General features: G+C 44.8%; 1 protein-coding gene across 1 annotated transcript in view; it reads left to right on the forward strand.

Moving 5' to 3' along the window:
* Positions 1 to 21,356, forward strand: part of IRAG1 (inositol 1,4,5-triphosphate receptor associated 1) — a 70,639-nt gene that overhangs the window by 6,081 nt on the left and 43,202 nt on the right. The window contains 8 exon segments of the mRNA XM_054582804.1: positions 3,559 to 3,659; positions 4,784 to 4,854; positions 6,851 to 7,024; positions 8,101 to 8,178; positions 8,935 to 8,987; positions 9,208 to 9,255; positions 10,370 to 10,987; positions 13,182 to 13,260. Of these exon segments, the coding sequence (XP_054438779.1) occupies positions 3,559 to 3,659; positions 4,784 to 4,854; positions 6,851 to 7,024; positions 8,101 to 8,178; positions 8,935 to 8,987; positions 9,208 to 9,255; positions 10,370 to 10,987; positions 13,182 to 13,260 (1,222 nt within the window).

Below are 21,356 nucleotides of genomic sequence, written 5' to 3' on the forward strand. Positions count from 1 at the left end.
GGGAAAGCCAACAGCCCTAGTGTTTGGTCCCTTCCACTGTTTACCACCTGCAGAGCGCTGCACAAGGCTGTTTTGCATTGGTAAAGTAGCCGTTGAAATGGGAAAGGGAGGAAAGAAATGCGCCAATCACCCACTTCACGGCCAGGGCCTTCACTTTCTCCTTTGTCCTCTTCTAGGAGGTTGGGAGGTAGCATCACCCCCAGTCTGTAGATGGGTTTTCTGAGTTTCATTCACAGATATGCCATTAGGAATAAGTGAGAAAACAGGGAAAGCGCCTGGGACAGGGCCCCATACGGTAGCAGGTTTCAGGAAGTGTCAGTTCCCTCTGCCCACATTTGTTCCTTTGCTTCTCGGGTCTGAAACCTGCAGGTGCAGCTGTACTTGGCCTGAGAAGGAGTGGAGCCAGTTGGATGTGGCCTTGGAGGTGGGCTTCTCTGGGAGTCACTGGTTACTCGGGCTTACGTGCTCAGATGCCTAGAGAAAGTGCTCTGTGCTCCTCCAGAAGGGCTATGCCCCCTAATCTACCTCCAAATGATCGGTCAGATCCAAGACTAAGAAGGACAACTTCTTTAAAACCCAATTCCAAAGTAATGAATTGAGTCCCAAAGGTAGCAATAACCAAGTAACTTCTGACCCTCACTAAACATGTACTAGGGGCCAGGTGCCCCCCACAAGCTCTCCATTTGGAGCTGCCAGACTTAACAAATGGAAATACAGTTATGTCCATGCCATATTTGGGCCATACTTATATTAGAAGTTACTCGGTGTTCAAATGTAAGTGGGTTTTACATGACAATCCTATTTCTCTAACAACCTGTTAAATTCTTGTAGCTTCCCTGTGACATAGTTATTTTACAGATGAGGTAACCAAGGCACAGAGAGTCTAGGGAACTTGCTCAAATTCACACAGCTAGTAAGTGAGAAGCTGTGTCATGAATTAGTGTGGCTCCCAAGACCCAGGCCCCTGAAGGCCTGAAGCCAGTAATTTGCCTGGGGGATTCCATATTTGGCTTTCTTCAGGCCCTGTCTCTATTTGGCAGGTCAGAGTCGGGGAGCAGGGGTGGGTATTTACACCGCATTAACACCTGGCAGAATTCACCCCAGGGGGCCCCTGAATCTTCCCACACCCACTTCTGGATAGCTGTCTCCCCAGAGTGAAGCCCAGCCCACACGAGACTGAATGTTCCCCACAAAACAATTTTGAAAAAACACTAGAAGTTGTACAGAACTTTCTCAACCATTCTGAGAGCTGATTAGGGAAAGAACACTGATTTTATTACTGTGTATTTTGTACACATTGGAAGGAGAGAGTGAGGAGCTGTCCAGGACATTCCATCAGGGGATAAAGGATTCCTCCCTGATTGCTTCGTGCCTCTTGGCTTTTAAGCAGCTTAAAATTGTGTGGTTACGTGTTTGGCACTTGCCACCCACGGTTTGCTTCTGTCTTTCTGTGTGGGCACCTCTGCCCTAACCCTCCTCAGAACAAGGGGGCCTGCAGCCCCGCCGGTGGCAGCCAGCTCAGGAGAGCTTTGCTGCAAGTGGCCTTCAATAGGAAGGCAGAGAAAACTTTCTCAGGAAAGCAGCTCTAATGCTTCGCAAGCCATTGACCTCACTGGTGTCAACCGAGGGGGTGCCAGGCCCTGGGTGCTGCCTGGGGCTGAGCTGGGTACTTCCACCCCATGTTCCATCCCGTTGTGCTCACTGGGAAGCATTGCTGAGGCTGCCTGGTTCACCAGTGTCTTCCCAGGCCCTACCATAGACCCCGACGCATTTGCAGGATGGACAGAATAAAGCATAGTAATGTGAGAATATTTACAGATTGACCCCTCTCTTACAACCTAAGACATTTGGAAACTTTTGTGAGTCAATCATAAAGAGAAGAATCAAGACAACCTGCTTAGTAAATAATTGGCTGGAGCCTGAGTATACTGAGGAAGGAAGGAGGGAGGGAAAGAGAGGGTGTGGGTGGGGAGGGTAAGCAGCTGAAGAGTCCAAGGGAGAGGGCAGGCAAGGGTGGGGGCGAGGCTTGTCCTCTTTTTCTGTCCTTTGAGAGGTGAGAGTGAAGACTGAAGTTCTTTTTACACTCTTTTTTGTTTGCTGAACAAGCCTTTAACGCTTTTCTTCTTGGATCCTGGACCACGTGGATCACAGCTCCATTACATTTCAGGTTAAATTGTTTAACTACAGAGTCAAACCATGGATGGTTAGAAGGCGCATGCATTTCTCTTTATCAGCTAGGGATGTTTCTATTTACCAAATCATTCCCCCGTTTTTATAGTCTCATGTTTTTATATCTTACACTTAATTCTTGGTTATTTCAAATTGCTTTAGGAAATAGTGTATCAATAAAATAAAAAAAACTATATTTTACTTACTTAGCTTGAATTATATTCAACTCTTAGAAATGGATATATAGCATAACCCCAACTGCACCGCCATGATTTTTTCTTTTCAGAACACAGCATGCAGAAATTAATGGTTGCCCCCCACCCCCACCCCTTTACACAGACCTATCCCGTCTGGACCAAAGCATGCTGAGAGTTTGTAAAAGCCCCTCTCCAAGGGAGGACAGAAACCATGTGATATAACGAGTGTGAAAATGATGTTTTAGCCACAGAACATTTTTTTCTTGTTCACTAAAGGATTCATACAAAAAAAATCTAAATATGACAAATATGAATATATTTGGAGCTCCAACTTTCACGATCAAAATAACTTCTCCACCCAGGGAAGGAACCTCACACATACTGTAAGCACGGTCAGTGTTTTGGTGGACATTCCTGTGGCAACAGTCACCCACAAGGCCATATGGGAAACAAGCTCCATCAAGATGATGTGGGAGGTGTACATGATGAGTAAGTCCCAGAGAACTAGGTGCCTGGAGTTAATGATACTATATTGCATACGTAAACATTTGCTAAGGGCGTAGATCTTGTGTTTTTATCATCATTTTCATCATAAGTAAAAGGCAAGAGGAAACTTTTGGAAGTGATGAGTAGGTTTATATCCTAGATTGTGGTAAGGATTTCACAGGCGTATACTATCTAAATGCATCAAATTGTAGGCATTACATATGTACAGATTTTTTATATCCATCATACCTTAATAAAGAGGCTTAAAAAGGAAAAAAAGATGGGTGGAGAAGGTTTTAAGCACAACACTTACCCAAATGAAGGACTGTCACTGAACATCAGGAATGTGTGGGTGCCACCACCTCTTCTCCTGACCTTCATTTCTCCCCCGCCAGGCTGACCACAGCCTGAACTTCCCGCAGCATTTCTCTCTGGCTTGTCAGTGATTTCCTAGGTTTTCACCACAGAGGCCTTAGAGGTTCCCTCATTATAGTGCATGAAAAGTGGACCTTGTTAAGCTCAGATGAATGCTTTCTGGGGAATGAAGGAGAAACTGGATTATTCTCTGAATAATCCAAATAAACTGCAGTCACCCCTTTGACAAGATGGCTCTGAGTGTCATGATGCCAGAACGAATGCCCCAGCTCCTGGAAGCTTCCTCCATCCCAAGCCTCACTCAGTCTGTGTGTTCGTTCTAAACCCCCAGGGCCCTCCAACCACAGGAATATCTTGCAGCCCGCCCACCATTGTTCTGACTGGGGATGCCAGTTCACCGGAAGGAGAAACTGACAAAAACCTGGCCAACAGGTATATCTCAGGTGCCTGATCTTTGTGCTGTGAAGAACAGTATTTCTTAGCAAGCAGGGATGAGACAGCTATATTTTTATAAATTTTTCCTTCTTTCTTGAATCATTTTATTGATGAAAATACAATCAAGCAACTTTTCAAAATGTGAGAGAGCTTGGGCTTTTTCATTATCTTTCCCCCTCCCCCCAATTATTTTTTTCTCTGCTGGATTTGGCTCTTTGCACTCTGCTAAGCTTTAGGAAAAGCACAGATGATAGCAGAGGAGTCTCCTTTAGTAAGTGCCCAGATATTTACAAACAGACCTGGAAGATGTGAGTCTTTCCAGGGGTAGAATCTTGCCCCTGGCCAAAGCAGGTCCTGGGTGGAGGGTGATCTCTTGAAACGGACATTGGCTCACAGGCACAGGGATGTCACTGCCTTGGCTTCATACAGCACTAGCCCAATCACTAATCCAGCTAGAATGAGATAGCCTAAGGACGATTTCCAAAATGTTACAAAGATGATTCTCATACAACTATAGCGTGAGCATGTATCAAAGCTATATTTAAGTCATTAATGAGGGACCCGTCATCAATCACCAGGGTAACAAAGCCATTTCAAAGGAGGATATAAGAAATGGATATGCATATATAATCAGTGGGGACAAAAAGAATGCTGGAATAAAATTGCTAAATTAGATGTAAAATATGTTAATGTTCCACAAGGCAATGAAACTCTATTTTCATCTTTTCTTCTAAGCGAAAATCATCTGCATCTCTACCAGACAACAATTATTTCTATCTTATGAATTTTCTGTAAGTTAGATGTTCACTCAGTCTATGTCCTAATAAATAGCAAATAGTCAAAGTTATATCTTATTAGGGCAGTGGTTTGAAAACTGTTTCATGCATCAGCATCCCCTGGGGAGCCTGTCCAATCACAGATGGCTGGGCCTCGCTCGAGTTTCTGATCTGGTAGGTCTGGGGTGGAGCTTGAGAATTTGCATTTCTAACAAGTTCCCGAACTTAGAAAAGCTTGTAAGGCGATGCTCTCATATGACTCTGAAAAAAGAATAGACAGGCATCTGTTTGCCTATTTCCAAGCTGTGAACCAATTTTCTTAACAAGATGTCTCTGTTCTTTCAGAGCTCACAGTCCCCACCGGAGGCTTTCTCACCGACACTTGAAGGTTTCCACTGCTTCGCTGACCTCTGTGGGTAAGGGCAAAGCCAGTTTATCTTACTCCTGCAACTAGACATAGGGGTCCAGCCGAAGGTGTGTTTGAGGAGGAAGATTGAGTTCTGGCCGTTGGGCCTGGCGAGGCCCCTTGCCCTCTGCTACACCTCAGGCAGGTCCATCCCAATGAGCCCAATAGAACAGTCAGTCAGCCCCTCAGTGTTTGGGCCCAAAAGAGGTATGATGTCTCATTTCAGTTTATTTTGGTAAAAAGACAAGACCGGGGTGTGAAGAGGAAGACAAGGAAATAAGTCAAAAGAGGCAGAAGAGCTGCATGAGGCCCAATTTCAGGACTCAGGGAGCAGGAGACATGTCTGTCTCTCAGGCAGGCGCGTGTCTGAATGTAAAGCTATCCCAGTGGTCCTCAGAGCCTGCCCTGGACCATCAGAGCACAGATATGATACAGACTTGGTCCCCTGCCTTCATGTTACTCATGGTCTACAAAGACACTAAGAAGTGAATGGGTATAATAAGGACACTGTATCAGAAGGCCCCTTGCAGAAGTGTTAAGGAAATGGAGGCAGAAAGGGACCCAGTTCTCCTTGGAGAGGGGGAAGTTTGGATAGGTGTTCCAGTGGAGGGAGTATGTGAATTACCTTAGCAAGTTGGAGAGATAGGCAAGAGGGAGGAAAGGCATTGTGTTCCAGGTGGAAGAAGCAACATGCTGGGGAGCAGAAGCCCTAACAGAGCGACTGAATGTCTTCTGTGTGTATCAGTTGGGGCTCTCACATGATGAATCCAACTCAAAATAGCTTAAACAAACAAAAAAAATTAAAATTAAAAAAATTAAAGTGTGGTTTCAGGTAGTGCTGAATCTAGATGCCCAAGTTGGATAGTTAGTAATTGTCCCATCCCATCTCTCAAGTCTCCTCTCTAAAGAAAGTTCCTCTTCCCCATTATCCAACACAGTTCACAGGATTGCCTCTCATTGACCTCCCATGGCCATCCCTGAGCCAATCCCTGTGGCCGGGGGCATTGAACTCATTGACTGGTCGGGGCTGGTACGCAGTCCCATTCCTGGCACTTGAGGTGAGGTGAGGGGGTGGCATTAGCATAATTGAGAGGGATTTTATTCAATGCAAATCAGGGAGCTAGGAGAAGAAGGGGAAATGGAAGCTAGAGAGGCACGATGGGTGCCATTCACCACCGAGGGGCTGGAGGGGAATGACCTCAGGTGGAGTACATGGGGTCAACAAAAGTGGCTGGGCCCAATTTGGCATTTGGACATCATTCCATGAGGAGTCCCAATGAGGTGAGGCAGAACAGCATGGTCAGATACGGCTCTGAGCAAGGCCAGTCTGAAAGCCAGTGGAGGGTGAAAGGGATGGGATAGCCTATGAAGTGGCTGATGTAATTGTGCAGATGTAACTGTAAGAGCTAATGAGCGAGAATGGAGATGAGGGGCATGGTCCAGAAATAGGTACCCACAGAGCATAAATGATGATCAGGACTTGATTAGCTGGTTGAATGTGGTGGGACTAAAGAAGAGGGAGTGTGGACTGACTCTCATGTTTCTGGGCAGCCGGGTGAGAGGTAGTGTCATTCACCCAGAGAAGGGGCAGCTTTGAAGAAGAATTGGGGGCAAGCACTGTGAGTGGAGGAAAGCGGGGAGAGAGGAGACCATGTGACTTTGGCCCATGATCTTCTGAGTGCTCCCTTTATCCACACACCTTGCGTTCAGTAGCTTGTGGAAGAATCAGAGTCTCCAGGGCTGGCCTTTCCCTGACAGCAGAGTTTAGGACAGTACTGGGAAACTACATGGCTTCATGACCATTTGTGACAGGACCTGCCACAGCCACAGGCTATAAGCCAGAAGGGCCAAACCTGCTGAGAAAGCCCTGTCTGTCCCCACATAGCCCTCCTCATAGCCCAGGTCTGGGCCGAGTCTGGCTGGCTGAGTCTGCCCTGGGCAGCCTCCCTGCGCGGGGGCTGTGGAGTGGCAGAGACTCTCACCTTGTGCTTACTCTCCGTCTGCAGACCCTGCAGGGCATGTCATTGACCTGGTAAATGACCATCTGCCAGACATCAGCATCTCAGAGGAGGACAAGAAGAAAAACCTGGCTCTGCTGGAGGAAGCCAAGCTGGTGAGTGAGCGATTCCTGACCCGCCGTGGGAGGAGGTCCCGGAGCAGCCCCGGCGACTCCCCATCAGGTAGGATGTACATGGACTACCCTGAGCCCCTTCGAGGAGGATCGGGGGGAGGACCAGGCCCCCAGCTGCACTGGGAGCCCTGCTTTCAAGGGGCGGGCTTTGACATGCATGCTTCCAGGCCTCTGGGCCCAGGAGGACGAGCCTTACAGAGAGAATCCTGTGAGGGAAGGACATCTTTCCCTATTTCAGAAGCTCCCAAATAATGACCCAACTCTAGCCAGAAAACTCTTTTTGTTTTTTGGGTCTGTGTGTGTCCATTGTGTCTTCTTGTTTCTATAAGAAATGTCAGCCCATGAACTTAGTGGGGGCTCTCCCAGCTCGGACACATGCATAGAGAGAAATCCTCTGTGTGATGCCTGTGCGCACAGACTCCTGGGTTGCCTGCATGGGCAGAGTCTCTATGGCTCCCCCCACCCTTTCCCCAGGAGATCCTGCTCTACGGACACGTCCACGGGAAGGGTCTGGAAAGGCAGGCACTGGGCCCCCTCTCCCTGATTTCCAGCTTCGGGCTGTGGGAAGGGTCCTAGGCATTGTGAGGGAGGGGAAGGCGGTCTTTGGCATCTTTATGGGATTTCTGGATTGGAAGGAAGGTGTTCCTGGGCGCTGAAATCCACCCTGCTGCACCTTTGGCTAACATCACTCTTTTTCCTGAGCAAAGAGTTGAGGCACGTTTTAGACAAGCCTGAACGTACTGAGAAGGCTAGGGGAGCATTTGGAATCAGGGCCCTCCTGTCAAGTCTAGGAGGTAGAGCCTTTGCAGCTGTCCCTGTGCCAAGCAATGCCAGGTCCTGTTTCTATAGGGTGCTTTGAGATCAGGTCGAGCAGGCTGAGGACTGTGACCCCAGTCCTCACCCCTGCAGACGACCCCAGTGCCCCTTCTGTTGGGCTGGCAGCAGGAGGGCACTGGGCTGTGGTAGGACCCTTTTATGCCGCCATAAATCAGCTCCAGAATCAACCCCCGATCTCAATGAGGAAGACCCAGTTCCCATAGGTCAGAAATACACGAAAAGATGTCTTCGTTAAGCTGAAGTCCTAAACCTTCATAAATGTTGGCCAATGTGTGTTTGTCTCAACAGCTGTCTCCCCAAACCTCAGCCCCAGAGCTTCTCCTACATCTTCAAGGAGCAACTCACTCACAGTCCCCACACTGCCTGGTGAGGTCCAGCCCCCTTGGCATTTCCTGCCCTGGTTTCTCTCCTTGGGTGGCAGCTCAGCCCTTCCCTTGGCCTGACCACAAGGCCTCTCATCTTGCCGGCTTCCCAGGCAGACCCCCTGTTTGGGCCCCTCCCCAGGTGGCTCCCAGCGGGGCCTGGCTGGCCTGCCTCAGAGGCGGCAGATATATGTTACTTCGGGGTTTTGAGCTCATGTGGGGAGACAGATCTAGCCCAGGAGAAGGTAGGCTGGGTGAGCACAGGGGCAGGGTTGTGGGAAGGGGGCTGTGACTTGTACTATCTGCCTAGAGAGAAGTCAGGGAGAGGTCATTTCAGATCCTCTATTTGAACCACTTTGGCTTTTGGTTTCTGCCCTTTCATTAGGCTGTGTTCTGGGCCACACCCTCAGGTCAGCAGGGGAAAGAGGGTGCCAGGGAGAGCAGTCGGCCCTTGTCAGAGCTGTGGGGCAAGCTCAGGGTCAGGCCAGGCAGCCTGGGTGCAGGTCCCAGCACTGACACGTCCTGTGTGACTTTCTTCTCCCTCTGCCTCAGTTTCCTTGTGTAGTTTCTGTGATGATTCAATGAGGAGTCACCACAGAACCTGGCACGTGAGAGGTACTCAGCACATGGTGGCTTTACTGGTTCCCAGGCCTGAGGGAGAAAAAAGGGGACATTCTGGGGAGGTAGATGTGTTTTGCTAAAGGAACAGCTGAGGGTGCGGAATGCTAGACATCTCTCACCGCTGTCTGGACCATTCCAGGTTTGGATGCATGCAGTGGCCCACAGTCGCCTCTGCCTGGAGCACCAACACAGGTAACAGGGACCCCATTTGGGTTTTCTATGCCAACCGGTCTCTCTCCTCTTATCCCTTAGCCCCGAGAGGCCCTTCACAACCCACTGAAATGAGGGTGCTGGGTGCTGGGTGCTGGGTGGGGGAGACATCTATACCGCTGCTAGAGGCCTCCTTGGGGGTGTTTCCAGAAGAGGTATGATCTCTTCACGTTACTGACTGACTCATGTTTAATTTCTCCAGCAGAAGGGGGATGAGGCCGAAGTCTCTTCACCTCACCTTGGCGAGCCTGTGAGTTTGAGCTCTGCCCAATTTGGGTGTGGGAGACACAGTGTCCTAGAAGCCTGGGCTGGCTTTGGGCAGCCTGTGGGTGGTGAACGTGAGTGGAGGGTCAAGGTGGGGGAAGCAAAAAAGTTCCTCTGCCCTGTTGAGACAGGCAGTCTGAGATGGAGGGAGTGAGGAGGCAGGATTCAGTGGGGTGACCTCCATGGTGGTTTGGCCTGTATTCCTGCACCCCTAGCCAGTGACCAGGGGGACCACTGGGCCCAGCAAGAGCCAGGCAAGACTGCTGCTCTAGTGAAAATCACAGGAAAGCTCCAGCCCCTGGTTGGGAGTCTTCCTGGAGGCAGCCAGGAAACCTTGTCTTTTCCCTCACACAAGCACTCAAGAGGGCATTGAGGGCAGCATACAATGCAATCTCATCTAGGACTGGGCCTGGGTTAGAGTCCTCTGGGAGAGTCTCAGTGTGCATACAAAACAGGCACACAAATATTCAGACGTAGCCCAACGTGTTCCTCACAAAGCAAGCTTCCCTTGGGCAGCGAAAGGAGCGTAAACTGAGCAGAAAGCTATCACCTTTGCAAGAGTTATCTCATCTGATTATTTTGAACCTCTTTTGGATTATGGGACTCTCTGAGAAATCATTAAAAGCTGTGGATTCTCTTCCCAGAAAAATATATACAACACACACGCACACGTGCACGCACATATATATCTGCATATGATTTCAGAGGGTTCACAAACCTAATGGGAAATCTGAGTCCCTAAAAGTTAAGGGTTTTGCTAGACAGAGCCAGGGCTAGAATCTGGGGCAAGTGAGCCAAGGTCAAAACATGTGACCACTTCCAAGCTGCCCTCTATTCTACTCTTCTCTCTAGCTCCTGGCTCTATGGAAGTTCTTGGCAGGTTTTTGAATAGCAGGTCCCTTGTCCTGTGTGTTTTACAAATCTCAGGCTTGTCTGTGGGCGCTCTTTACTGGCTCAGACTTCCACTTAGCCCACACCCCTTCACACACACCCCTTAGCAGGGTCTATGGGTCAGAGGCCCCATAGCAGAAGTGGCCCTACCAGTCTCCTCCTCAGCCGACCTCCAGGGTCCCATGGGAGTTCTACCTTGTCTCTTTCAGAATATCCCCAAAGGGCTAGCTGACCGGAAGCAAAATGACCAGAGGAAAGTGTCTCAGGGCAGGCTGACTCCTCGTTCTCCCACAGTTGAGAAGTCCAAAGAGATTGCAATAGAACAAAAGGAAAACTTTGATCCCCTCCATTGCCTTGAGGCCACACCCAAGGGGCCAGCTTCTGGCACAGGCAGTGGCGGGAAAATGGCTCTGAACAGCCCCCAGCCTGGCGCCGCTGAGAGCGAGCTGGACAAGCCACTCCTGAAGACAGCCAGAGAGGGCAACCCTCTGCCAAGAAGTCCAGCCCAGGACTCTGGAGGGGCAGCTCCCCCGGACCCGCAGGGCAAAGGCACAGCTGGAGAGCCAGTAGGGTCCAAGGCTGCCTCCAAAACCGAGCTCCGGCCCCCTCCTGCCCGGCCACCTTTGCTTCGGGGAGTCTCCCGGGACAGCGCCCCTGAAGAACCTGGCCCCCGGCTGCAGAAAGTGCTTGCCAAGCTGCCCCTGGCAGAGGAAGAGAAGCGTTTTGCAGGCAAAGCCAGCAGCAAGCTCGCCAAGGTGCCTGGACTCAAAGACTTTCAGATACAAGTGCAGCCCGTGCGGATGCAGAAACTGACGAAGCTTCGAGAGGTGGGTTATGGGAGCCAGCTGGCGGGGCAGTGCACTCCAGGTCCCCTCTGGATGGAAGACCATTGAGCTGAGAAGGGCCCTGGGGCAAGGCAGTTCTGGCCTGGACTTGGGCTTCATGGGGCCCTAAACTTTCCAACCCTAGTAAATCAGGTCCACGGTGCAGCATGTTCTTCATAAACACCAGTTTCAGGCGCTTTAACACCACTTGGTAGGGTAGGTCAGTGTGGAGTTGCCACACAATGCTACATTTCAGGGGGAGGTGGCGTATGGAGGCACATGGGCCCTCAGTCCTGGGCTGAGTGTTTCCCCCTCCAGCTAGAGCTGGTGGCTCATAAACAGGAAGCCCTTGATGGAGTGCCTTGTCATGCCTAGGACTAGATTAGGCAGGGATGAAATAGCTCTTTCCTTTATCATGCTTCCAAGCTTTCCTTCCTGATGTCTGTTAACAAAGGGCCTCAAATCCATCCCCACATATAATAATGACCATGAGGGGCTGCTCCCCATCGTGGTGAATTTCTTCCAGCATCCATGATGTCCTCCAACTTTTACTGGTCATCAGACCAGGCACATTGGTCTCTCATGGGGCTGCCACCCAATGCAGGGAGTGAGTGAGGGTGTTCTGAGATGGAGGGGAGAAAGGCCATGGTGTGAATGACAGAAGAGGTCAACAGGACAAAGGAGTGTTTATCCAGTCCCCACTTCCCCAAGGGGCCAACCCAGGCCACAGGCCAGGGCAACCAGGACTCCACAGGGTAGGACCTGGCACCCCCAGAGCTTGAGATGGACAAGGGTCTCCTGGCTCCTTCATAGAGGGGCGTGAGACAGCGAAGGAGCAGAGGCACCCCGGAGCAGCCCGGCCCAAGGGAGGGACACACTCTAGTGCTGACCCCTGTCCTATTCAGGAACTTTCCATGATGCTGAGTTGGAGGTCAGGGGGATCTGGGGCCTGGATGCTATGTTAACATTTACACAGAAAACCCCACCCAGTCAGGAAGGCCTCACGGGTTAGTGGGTCAACACAGGCCCGAAAGGGCTGCCTGTGGTGGGCTTTAGTCCCAGGTCTCCTGGGAACGTGGTACCAATGGGGCCACGGCCAGTTATTTACCTTCATGGGCCTCTGGCAGTGAAGAGAGGCCAGGCTCAGGCAGGAAGCCACCTCCACCCAATACCCCTGCAAGCTTTCTCTGCAGCAAAGAAAGCCACAAAGAACCTGGGCCCCGCCCCACTCCCCACCACTAACCTGAGTACCCCCATCCCAACCCATCCCAACCCAGTGTTCTGAGAGCTGATTGGCTGAGGACCTCTGGCTTGCTGGGGAAATAGGTAAAGGGCCCTAGCCTGTGCCTTCTATTTGGGTCACAAGCCTCATCCCTTCCCTTTTTACTCAGGGGACAAACCATTCAAGTAGCGTCCACTACACATGTGACTGAAAATCTCTTAATAGCACCAGGCACAGGGATAAGGAGCTGGGTCAGGCATTTCCACTTGGGGGCACCAATCTGATGCTGATAGACTTGCAGGTCTCAGCCGACCTGTGGCACATACTGTGGTCAGAATCCTGTCTCTGTCCCAGCTCTGCCTGCTGAGGACCCAGGCAGGACAGAGACTGTTGATCTTGCTGCCTTGAGGCAGCAAGTCTCAGGCCTCAGTTGTCTGGAGAGGGTAACAACTCCTGAGGTGTCATAACAGGTCCCCAGGAACGTGTGGGGTAGGCCACACTCCTGGAAGTGGGCGCTCAAGGTCTAGAACCAAGCTGGGAGCTCCAGCAGCTCGGAGCGCAGCCAAGAGCTCAGCAAAGATTGTCTCCTGTGGCACCCCCCGCACACATCCATCCAGGGGACCCTCCCATCCCCAGGGCCTCAGGCTCTACCTCTGTCTCTCCTCCAGCCTTCAACCACGGTGTGGCAGGAGCTCATTCACCCCGAGGCCCACAGGCTTATTTACAAAGCAGATAGCTCTTAACTCAAGGAATGTGGTGCCACTACCAGTGGGTGGGGCTTCAGGTACCTTTATGGGCTGAGACGAGGGCCGTCTTTCTGGTGCCCCTCAGAAGTCACCTAGTCATGATTGTCCACTGACTTTGGAGTCTGCCCCTGCGGGTTCCCACAGTAGTTTGAATGGCCGCAGAGCCATAGACAAAACTGAGGGAAGAGTCCAGTCATCTGAAATGCTGTCTTTTGCTTTTTCTAAAAAGGAGCACATCCTGATGAGAAATCAGAACTTAGTGGGGCTCAAGCTTCCAGACCTTAGTGAAGCGGCTGAGCAGGAAAAAGGTAGGTGGGGCCTGGGCAGATGCCCTCCTCAGGCCAGGGCTGATCAAAGGAGGTGAAAGTGTACACCCTAGACTTCCTGGAGGAGCCTTTGTCTGTCCCAGTGGCGAGTGAGGACATACACAGAGCAGGCCCTCAGTAAATATTTACAGATGAATAAATTAATCAGATCATGTTTCCTGCCCTCTCAGAGAACCTCTAAACTGTCTCCTCCACCAGGTCTCCTGCTAGTCTTCCTTGGGCCTTGTTAGCACCTAGTGGGTCTGAAAGAGTGACCCAGGCCTGAACTTTTGCCCCTTCCTTTTCTTTTTCCTCTCACACCCAGGAAGCCACCCAAATAGAACAATTCCTCTTTTCAAGACATCAGAGTCATATCTTGCTATCTAATCTGCTGTCACCACAAAGTTCAAATCCCAGCCCTTCCCTCTCAGTGAGTGCATGTCCCCACCCAGCCATCCTGCCAGACTCATCTTTTAAAAAACGAAGCTTTGGGTATTTCCCCCCTGACCTTCCTCTCTCCCCGCCCTCACAGCCATCCCAGGCTCACCTCTCCTGATATCTCGTATTTTATGTTACCCTTGGCCAGCCTCAGCATAGAAGCCTCCTGCTTAGGGATTGTCATATGGGCATGTCCCCAGTGCCACCAATCATATTGGAAGACCCTGGTCTGAAATATATATCAACTAATACCTACCCATTCAACATTAACAAGAAGATTCCCAGAAGTAAAATTTCCAACAAATTTTTCTATTTTATTTTTGTATTATTATTTATTATTATATTATTTTCCTTTTTATTTAATTTATTGGGGTGACATTGGTTAATAAAATCATAGAGGTTTCAGGTGTACAATTCTATAACATATTATTTGTATATAGTATTGTGTGTTCACCACCCCAAGCCAACAATTTTTTAAAGTACTAATTTTTTAAAAAATTAACCATTTTTAAAGGAAATCTTGGAAAAATTATTATATACTGCTCTACTTTTAATTTTTAACTTGTTTATTAAATTACATTCAAAATGCTAAGAAAAGATTTACCTTAAAATTTCACCCATAACCCCATAAATTCTGAAAAAGCAACAATTTCTATTTTTTTCTGGTATTTACCCGTATTTATCATTTTTTCATAATTAATTTGATGGTAAATATAACTTCCTGTTCCTACATTTTATTTTATTTATTTATTTGTTTGCTTGCTTTTTATTGTTGTTCTATTACAGTTGTCCCGATTTCCCCCAGTTGCTCTCCCCTGCCCCACCCCCGACCCCCCACTCCCCACGTCCTCCCTCACTCCTGCAGTCAATCCCCACCCTGTTGTCCATGCCCAGGGGTCATTTATACTTGTTCTTTAACTAGACCTTTCCACTTCTTTCCTCCTTTATCCCCCTCCTCCTTCCCCTCTGGTTACGGTCAGTTTGTTCTTTGATTCCATATCTCTGGTTCTATTTTGCTCGTCTGTTTGTTTTGTTTATTAGGCTCGTGTTATAGGTGAGATCATATGGTATTTGTCTTTCGCTGCCTGGCTTATTTCACTTAGTATAGTATTCTCCAGTTCCAACCATGTCGTTGTGAAAGACAGGAGTTCCTTCTTTCTTTCTGCTGCGTAGTATTCCATTGTGTAAATGTACCAGGTTTTTGATCCACTCATTTACTGATGGGCATTTAGGCTGTTTCCAGCACTTGGCTATTGTAAATAGTGCTGCTATGAACATAGGGGCACATAGATTCCTTTCAATTGGTGTTTCAGGATCCTTAGTGTATAGTCCCAGCAGTAGAATCACTGGATCAAAAGGTAGTTCCATTTTTAGTTTTTTGAGGAAATTCCATACTGATTTCCACAGTGGCTGCACCAGTCTGCACTCCTACCAACAGTGCACTAGGATTCCCTGTTCTCCACATCCTCACCAGCACTCGTTGTTTGTTGATTTGTTAATGATGGCCATTCTGACCAGTGTGAAATGGTATCTCTTTGTGGTTTTAATTTGTGTCTCTCTGATGGCTAGTGATGTTGAGCATCTTTTCATATACCCATAGGCTCTCTGTATGTCCTCTTTGGAGAAGTGTCTATTCAAGTCCTTTGCCCACTTTTTAATTAGATTGTTTGTCTTCCTGGCGTTGAGTCACGTGAGTTCTTTATGTATTTTGGAGATCAAACCCTTGTCCGAGGTATCATTGGCAAATATATTTTCCCATACAGCTGGTTCCCTTTTCATTATGCTGATGTTTTCTTTGGCTGTGAAGAAGCTTTTTAATTTGATATAGTCCCATTTGTTTATTCTTTCCTTTATTTCCCTTCCCCTAGAGGATGTATTGGTGAAAATATTGCCATGTGGGATATCTGAAATTTTACTGCCTATGTTTTCTTCTAGGACTTTTATGGCATCACAGCTTATGTTTAAGCCTTTTATCCATTTTGAGGTGTTTTTTTTGTGTGTATTCTGTAAGTTGATGATCTAGTTTCATTTTTTGGAAGTATCATTCCAGATCTCCCAACACCATTTGTTGAAGAGGATATTTTTACTCCATCTTATGCTTCTTCCCCCTTTGTCAAATATTAATTGACCATAGAGAGATGGATTTATTTCTGGGCTCTCTATTCTGTTCCACTGATCTATGTGTCTGATCTTAAGCCAGTACCAGACTGTTTTGATTACAGTGGCCTTGCAGTATAGTTTGATATCAAGTATTGTGATCCCTCCTACTTTGTTCTTTTTTTTCCTCAAGATTGCTGAGGCTATTCCAGGTCATTTTGGGTTTCATATAAATTTTTGAAATATTTGTTATAAATTTGTGAAATACATCATTGGCATTTTAATAGAGATTGCGTTGACTCTATAGATTGCTTCGGGTACTATGGACATTTTAATCATGTTGATTCTTCCAATCCATGAACATGGTATATACTCCCATTTGTCTGTATCTTCATTAACTTCTTTCTTCAGTGTTCTGTAGTTTTTCAAGTACAGGTCTTTTACCTCCTTGGTTAAATTTATTCCTAGGTACTTTATTTTTCGTGTTGCTATAGTAAATGGGATTTTTTTCTTAATTTCTGTTTCTGACATTTCATTGTTGGTACAAAAATGTCTTCAATTTCTGAATATTGACTTTATATCCCACTGTTTTGCTAAATTCACTTATTAGGTCAAGTAGTTTTTTTGCGGAGCCCATAGGGTTTTCTATGTACACTATCATGTTATCTGCAAATAACGACAGTTTTACTTCCGCCTTTCCAATTTGGATGCCTTCTATTTCTTTTTCTTGTTTGATCACTATGGCTAGAACTTCCAATATTATGTTGAATGAAAATGGTGAAAGCAGACATCTTTGTCTTGTTCCTAATCTGAGGGGGAAAATTTTTAGCTTTTGCCCATTGAGTATGATGTTGATTGTAGGTTTCTCATATATGGCCTTAGTATGTTGAGGTATGCTCCCTGATTTCCACTTTGCTGAGTGTTTTTTTTATCATAAGTGAGTGCTGTACTTTATCAAATGCTTTTTAAGCATCTGTTGATATTATCATGAGATTTTTGTCTTTCATTTTGTTTATGTGGTGTATTATGTTGATTGATTTGTGAATATTACACCATCTTTGAGTCCTTGGGATGAATCAATCCTACTTGATCATGGTGTATGATCTTTTTAATATTGATGGATCTGGCTTTCCATTATTTTGTTCCTACTTTTTAAAATTTACTTCATAAGTAATTTCATATATTTTGACTCATTCTTATATTTAATGGGTACATATTATCCTTTTGTATTGTATCTATTGTTGTATATTTCAGAGGTTTACAGTTCTTTTAACTATGATGAACAACCCTACCAAAAACAGCTTTGTACTTGTAGTTTATTTCTTTCTTCCTTTAATTTACTCCCTTGGGATAAATTCTCAGGCTTGAAAGTCACTGGGTCAAAATGCAGAAACATTTGCATTTACCAAATTACCTCCAAAATATAAAGCTCCTTGCAAAGATTAAGCAGGGATACTTTCTTCTGAGGAAAGCCCCCACTAGAATTTGCTTTGCTTTACTTTTGTTCCTTATTGGTCAGAATACAGTGAGAACCAGATAATCAATAATAATAATAACAACAACAATAACAATATGTTATTATTAATGTGAAATGTCACTTCATTATTACTTTAATTAATTTGCTTACAAGCAAGCTCAAACTTTAAATTTTTAAATATTATTTCCTTTTTTTTCCTAATTGGGTTAATTACCATTTGAGTCTTTGGTTTTTCTGTTGGTTTGTTTGTTTTTGTTGGTAATGTGTAAAAACTCTATAAGTATTAACCGTTTGTTGGTTGTATTTTTCTTAGTTTTTCATTCTATCATTTTTTGCTTTTAAACAAGTTTTGTGTTATTTTTAAAGAAATCAAAGTTTTGATATAGTCTCTTTTGCCTCTTTTCCTATGGGAAGTCGTCCATTATTCAAGTCATTATAAAACTATTAATTCTCTTTAATTAAGACAGCAAGTCTATTTTCTACTAATTTATAGTTCGATCTACTTATATTTATTTTGCTAATACCTCTGAAATTTATTTTAACATACAGGTATTTGAAGATTTAAGGTCTTATTGACTCAATCATTTTTTAATAGGGTTTATATTTCTTGCTATATTGTGGCTTAGATAATTATATACTACTTCTTTTTTATATATTCGAAAGCTTCGTTCTGAACCTTTGATTCTGTTTTATTCTGATCTGAACTGCATTATTTAATTACTGCTGCGCTGCCATATGTTCTAGTGTGCAGTGGACTTACTTCTCTCTCATTGCTCTTTTCAGAATATTCATTATATCCTAGATGTAAAGATTCAGTTTAAATTAATGGAAAATGAACTGGATAAGAAGTCAGGAGATTAGAGTTCATGTCCCAGCCCAGGTACCAATTAATGGAGTTTCAAGACCCTTTGTGGGTCTCCACTCCCTCTTGGATTGACCTAAGATTCAAGAATTCTAGATCCTTTCCAGTTTGCCTCTTATTTCCCTAATTCTCTAAGTGAAATTCATAGCATTTTATATATTTTAATTGTGATTGCTCTAAAGCTGCAGATTGGATTCAGAAGAACTATCTAAGCTTTGTTTGTTATAGCTTATAGACTTTTAAATTATTTAATTTGCAAATAGTTTTCATTCAGGCACATGGTTTTTTCCTCTATAAATTTAGGTCTTCTTTTTCCTTTAAAAGATTCAAGGTTCTTTTTATATGTTTCCCATATCTCTTACTGGGGCATGTTGTACATCATTTATATTTTTGATTATTTATAAAGAAGACTTTTCCTTAGATTTTTCTAGTTGATAACTAGTGGCATAGATGAATCCTGCTTGGTTATTATCCATATTTCTTGTATAATACTATTATTACCAAATAGTAGAGAGTGATTACTATAGTGATTAAAGAGTGTAATTACTATAATTAGAGTGATAACTATATCCCAAGTACTGTGCAAGATTTTGATAATATTTCAAATAATGCTCACAACCATGAGAAGTGGGCCTTATTATACACCCATTTTACAAATGAGCAAATTGAGGCTCGGAGAGATTAAGCCCACATGGTTATTAATTGCTGAAGCCATGATTGGAACCCTGTTATATCTAAATTCAAAGAATCTTGACCACTTTGCAGAATGCCTTTTCCCAATTCACAATCTGTTAATTTTATAAAATTCACTGTTTGTCCTAGTTGTATGGTTGTGTATAAGTGTGTATGTATTTTTCTTCTTTATCTATATATGTTTTATTACTTTGCAACATTCTCTAATATGATAATGGTGATAAGGAGAACACTGCCTTGTTTCTGTTTATAATTGAATTGTTTTTGTGTTTTTATTTCAAGGATCATGTTGTGCCTGTTAAATAAAGGCACTATTTCAATTTCTAATTATTATTTCATATTTACATTATTTTACATTAGAAAATAGAAAAAGATATATGTAATAAAAGATAAAAATATAAATATCTTTAAAATATGTTACATATTTTTCTTTTATTACATAAATAAAAAATAAAATTATGTATTTTAAAAGTATGAAATTATACTTTTAATATAAATATATAAAATATTTATTTTATATATTAATATGTAATATATAAAATTAATATTTATATTAATATAAATATTTATATTAAAAGTATGAAATTATATTTTAATATAAATATATAAAATATTTTACATATTCTCATTTTTATTACATGTATTTTATATATTTTTAACTTTTATTACATATATCTTTTCCTATTTAGTTTATATATTTCTTATATTTTACATTTTTATTCTTTATTTTAAGGAAGCATTCTTCTCTTGTAAGTTTCAAGATTTACTTTAAATTTTATTGAATTGCTTTGGATATGTAGTGAAGGAATAATGCATATTTTACCATTTAATATGTTAATTAATAATTTTCATATATAGAAATAAACCATTGTGGTCCTAGAATAAGGAGATTTATCATCTAGGGGAACAAAGATTAGGGCAACACTCAAACACTCTATTTCATATTGTGATAGATTTGATAAAGGAGAAGGATCTGGAGGTGCTGGAAGGGTCGTCCCTAGAAGAGTGACATTTGAGCAGCTATCTAAAGACTGAATGGGAGTTCACAGGGCAAGGGCATTCCTCGTAGAGGGAACAGCATGTGCTGAGCCCAAAAAGGACTAATGAGTTGCTGAGGATTCCAAGATGCTGGGGAGGGCTAACCACATAGCAGTTTCTACTTTGCATTCTAGTGCTTGTTCTAAGAGCAGAATGAAACCTCTGAGACAGGAGGCTGTTAGGCTGTTGACACAGCCAAAGGAATTGATTGTGGCAGCGGGGACAAGACCCTCTCTGTGGTGGCAGGGCCTGAGCCTTTTTAATCTCTGCACCCACAGCATTCAGCCTCGGAACTGGCCCACAGTCAGCCTCACGTATTTGGCTAGAAATGACCTCCAAATGATCCTACATACTACAAGATCCAAACATCCTACAAGTGGTCCCTGTGAAGAGAACTGGTTGGATTGTTGGAGAGACCACATGCAACAGGAAAAGGGCCCCCCAGTCCTCAGAAACTGAAGGAATGCCAAAGTTCTTAAGGCTCTGGAATGTTCTGATAAGGATCTTCCCCTTCTCCCAAAGGAACAGCAAACAATCATTATAAGAGACTCGAGTTTACCCCATGAGCTCATATGCACTGCAGTATTTAGAGATGTTAAAGGGCTAGCCTCTCTAGCTCCCTGGAAGGACTCCCAAAGCCTTTTGTCCTGGATACAGAGGGAATGAGGCCCTTGATGGGGTTTCAGAATGTAGGAAAAGGAAGTCAGAGCTTCAATCAGTCAAACACATGGTTACCCACCACATCTCTTGCACTGTCCTATACACTGTGGACCACAGGGTACAACATCCTACTTAGCTGGCAAGATAGAGTTCCACAACCTCAGTGATAGGAATTAAAATGTATGCCAGCTTTCTGTTAGAATAAAGACTAAGCCCTGACCAGGTGGCTCAGTCGGTTGGACCATCATTCCATACACCAGAAGTTTGCTGGTTCAATTCCCAGTCAGGACACATACCTAGGTTGTGGGTTCGATCCCCTGGTTGGGGCTCCAGTAGAAAGCAACCATTCAATGTTTCTCTCTCCCCCTTCCTCTCTCTAAAGTCAATACACATATCCTCAGGTGAGGATTTTTTTAAAAAGGAGAAAGACCAGTATCACATAAAAACATTATATGAGCTCAGCAAAGTAGGTACTATCATTCCCGCTTTACATATGAGCAAACTGAGGCACCTAGAAAATGAGAAACTTGCCCAAGGCAATGCAGGTGGCAAGTGGTGAAGCTAGAGCTCTTAACCACTCAGATCCCAGAAATAAGAGAAAATAAGACGAAGGACACATTTACTGAACACCTGCCACAGTTAATTTTCTTTTTAAAAATTTGGTGTTTATAAGAGTCAAATTCCTTTACCTGATGATTTTACTTCTAAGATCCATCTTGTCCCCTATTAGTACTGGACGGTGAGGCATTGCTATAAGCAATGACATACATGGAGGAAGAAGCAGCCAGCTCAGCAGTGGTGAGTAAGGCAGGACGGGTTTCCAGGAGAAGCAGT

The sequence above is a fragment of the Pteronotus mesoamericanus genome, unplaced genomic scaffold, assembly GCF_021234165.1.
Source record: "Pteronotus mesoamericanus isolate MK-2021 breed Mesoamerican mustached bat unplaced genomic scaffold, CSHL_Meso_final contig_1189, whole genome shotgun sequence".
NCBI classification, from domain to species: Eukaryota; Metazoa; Chordata; class Mammalia; order Chiroptera; family Mormoopidae; genus Pteronotus; species Pteronotus mesoamericanus.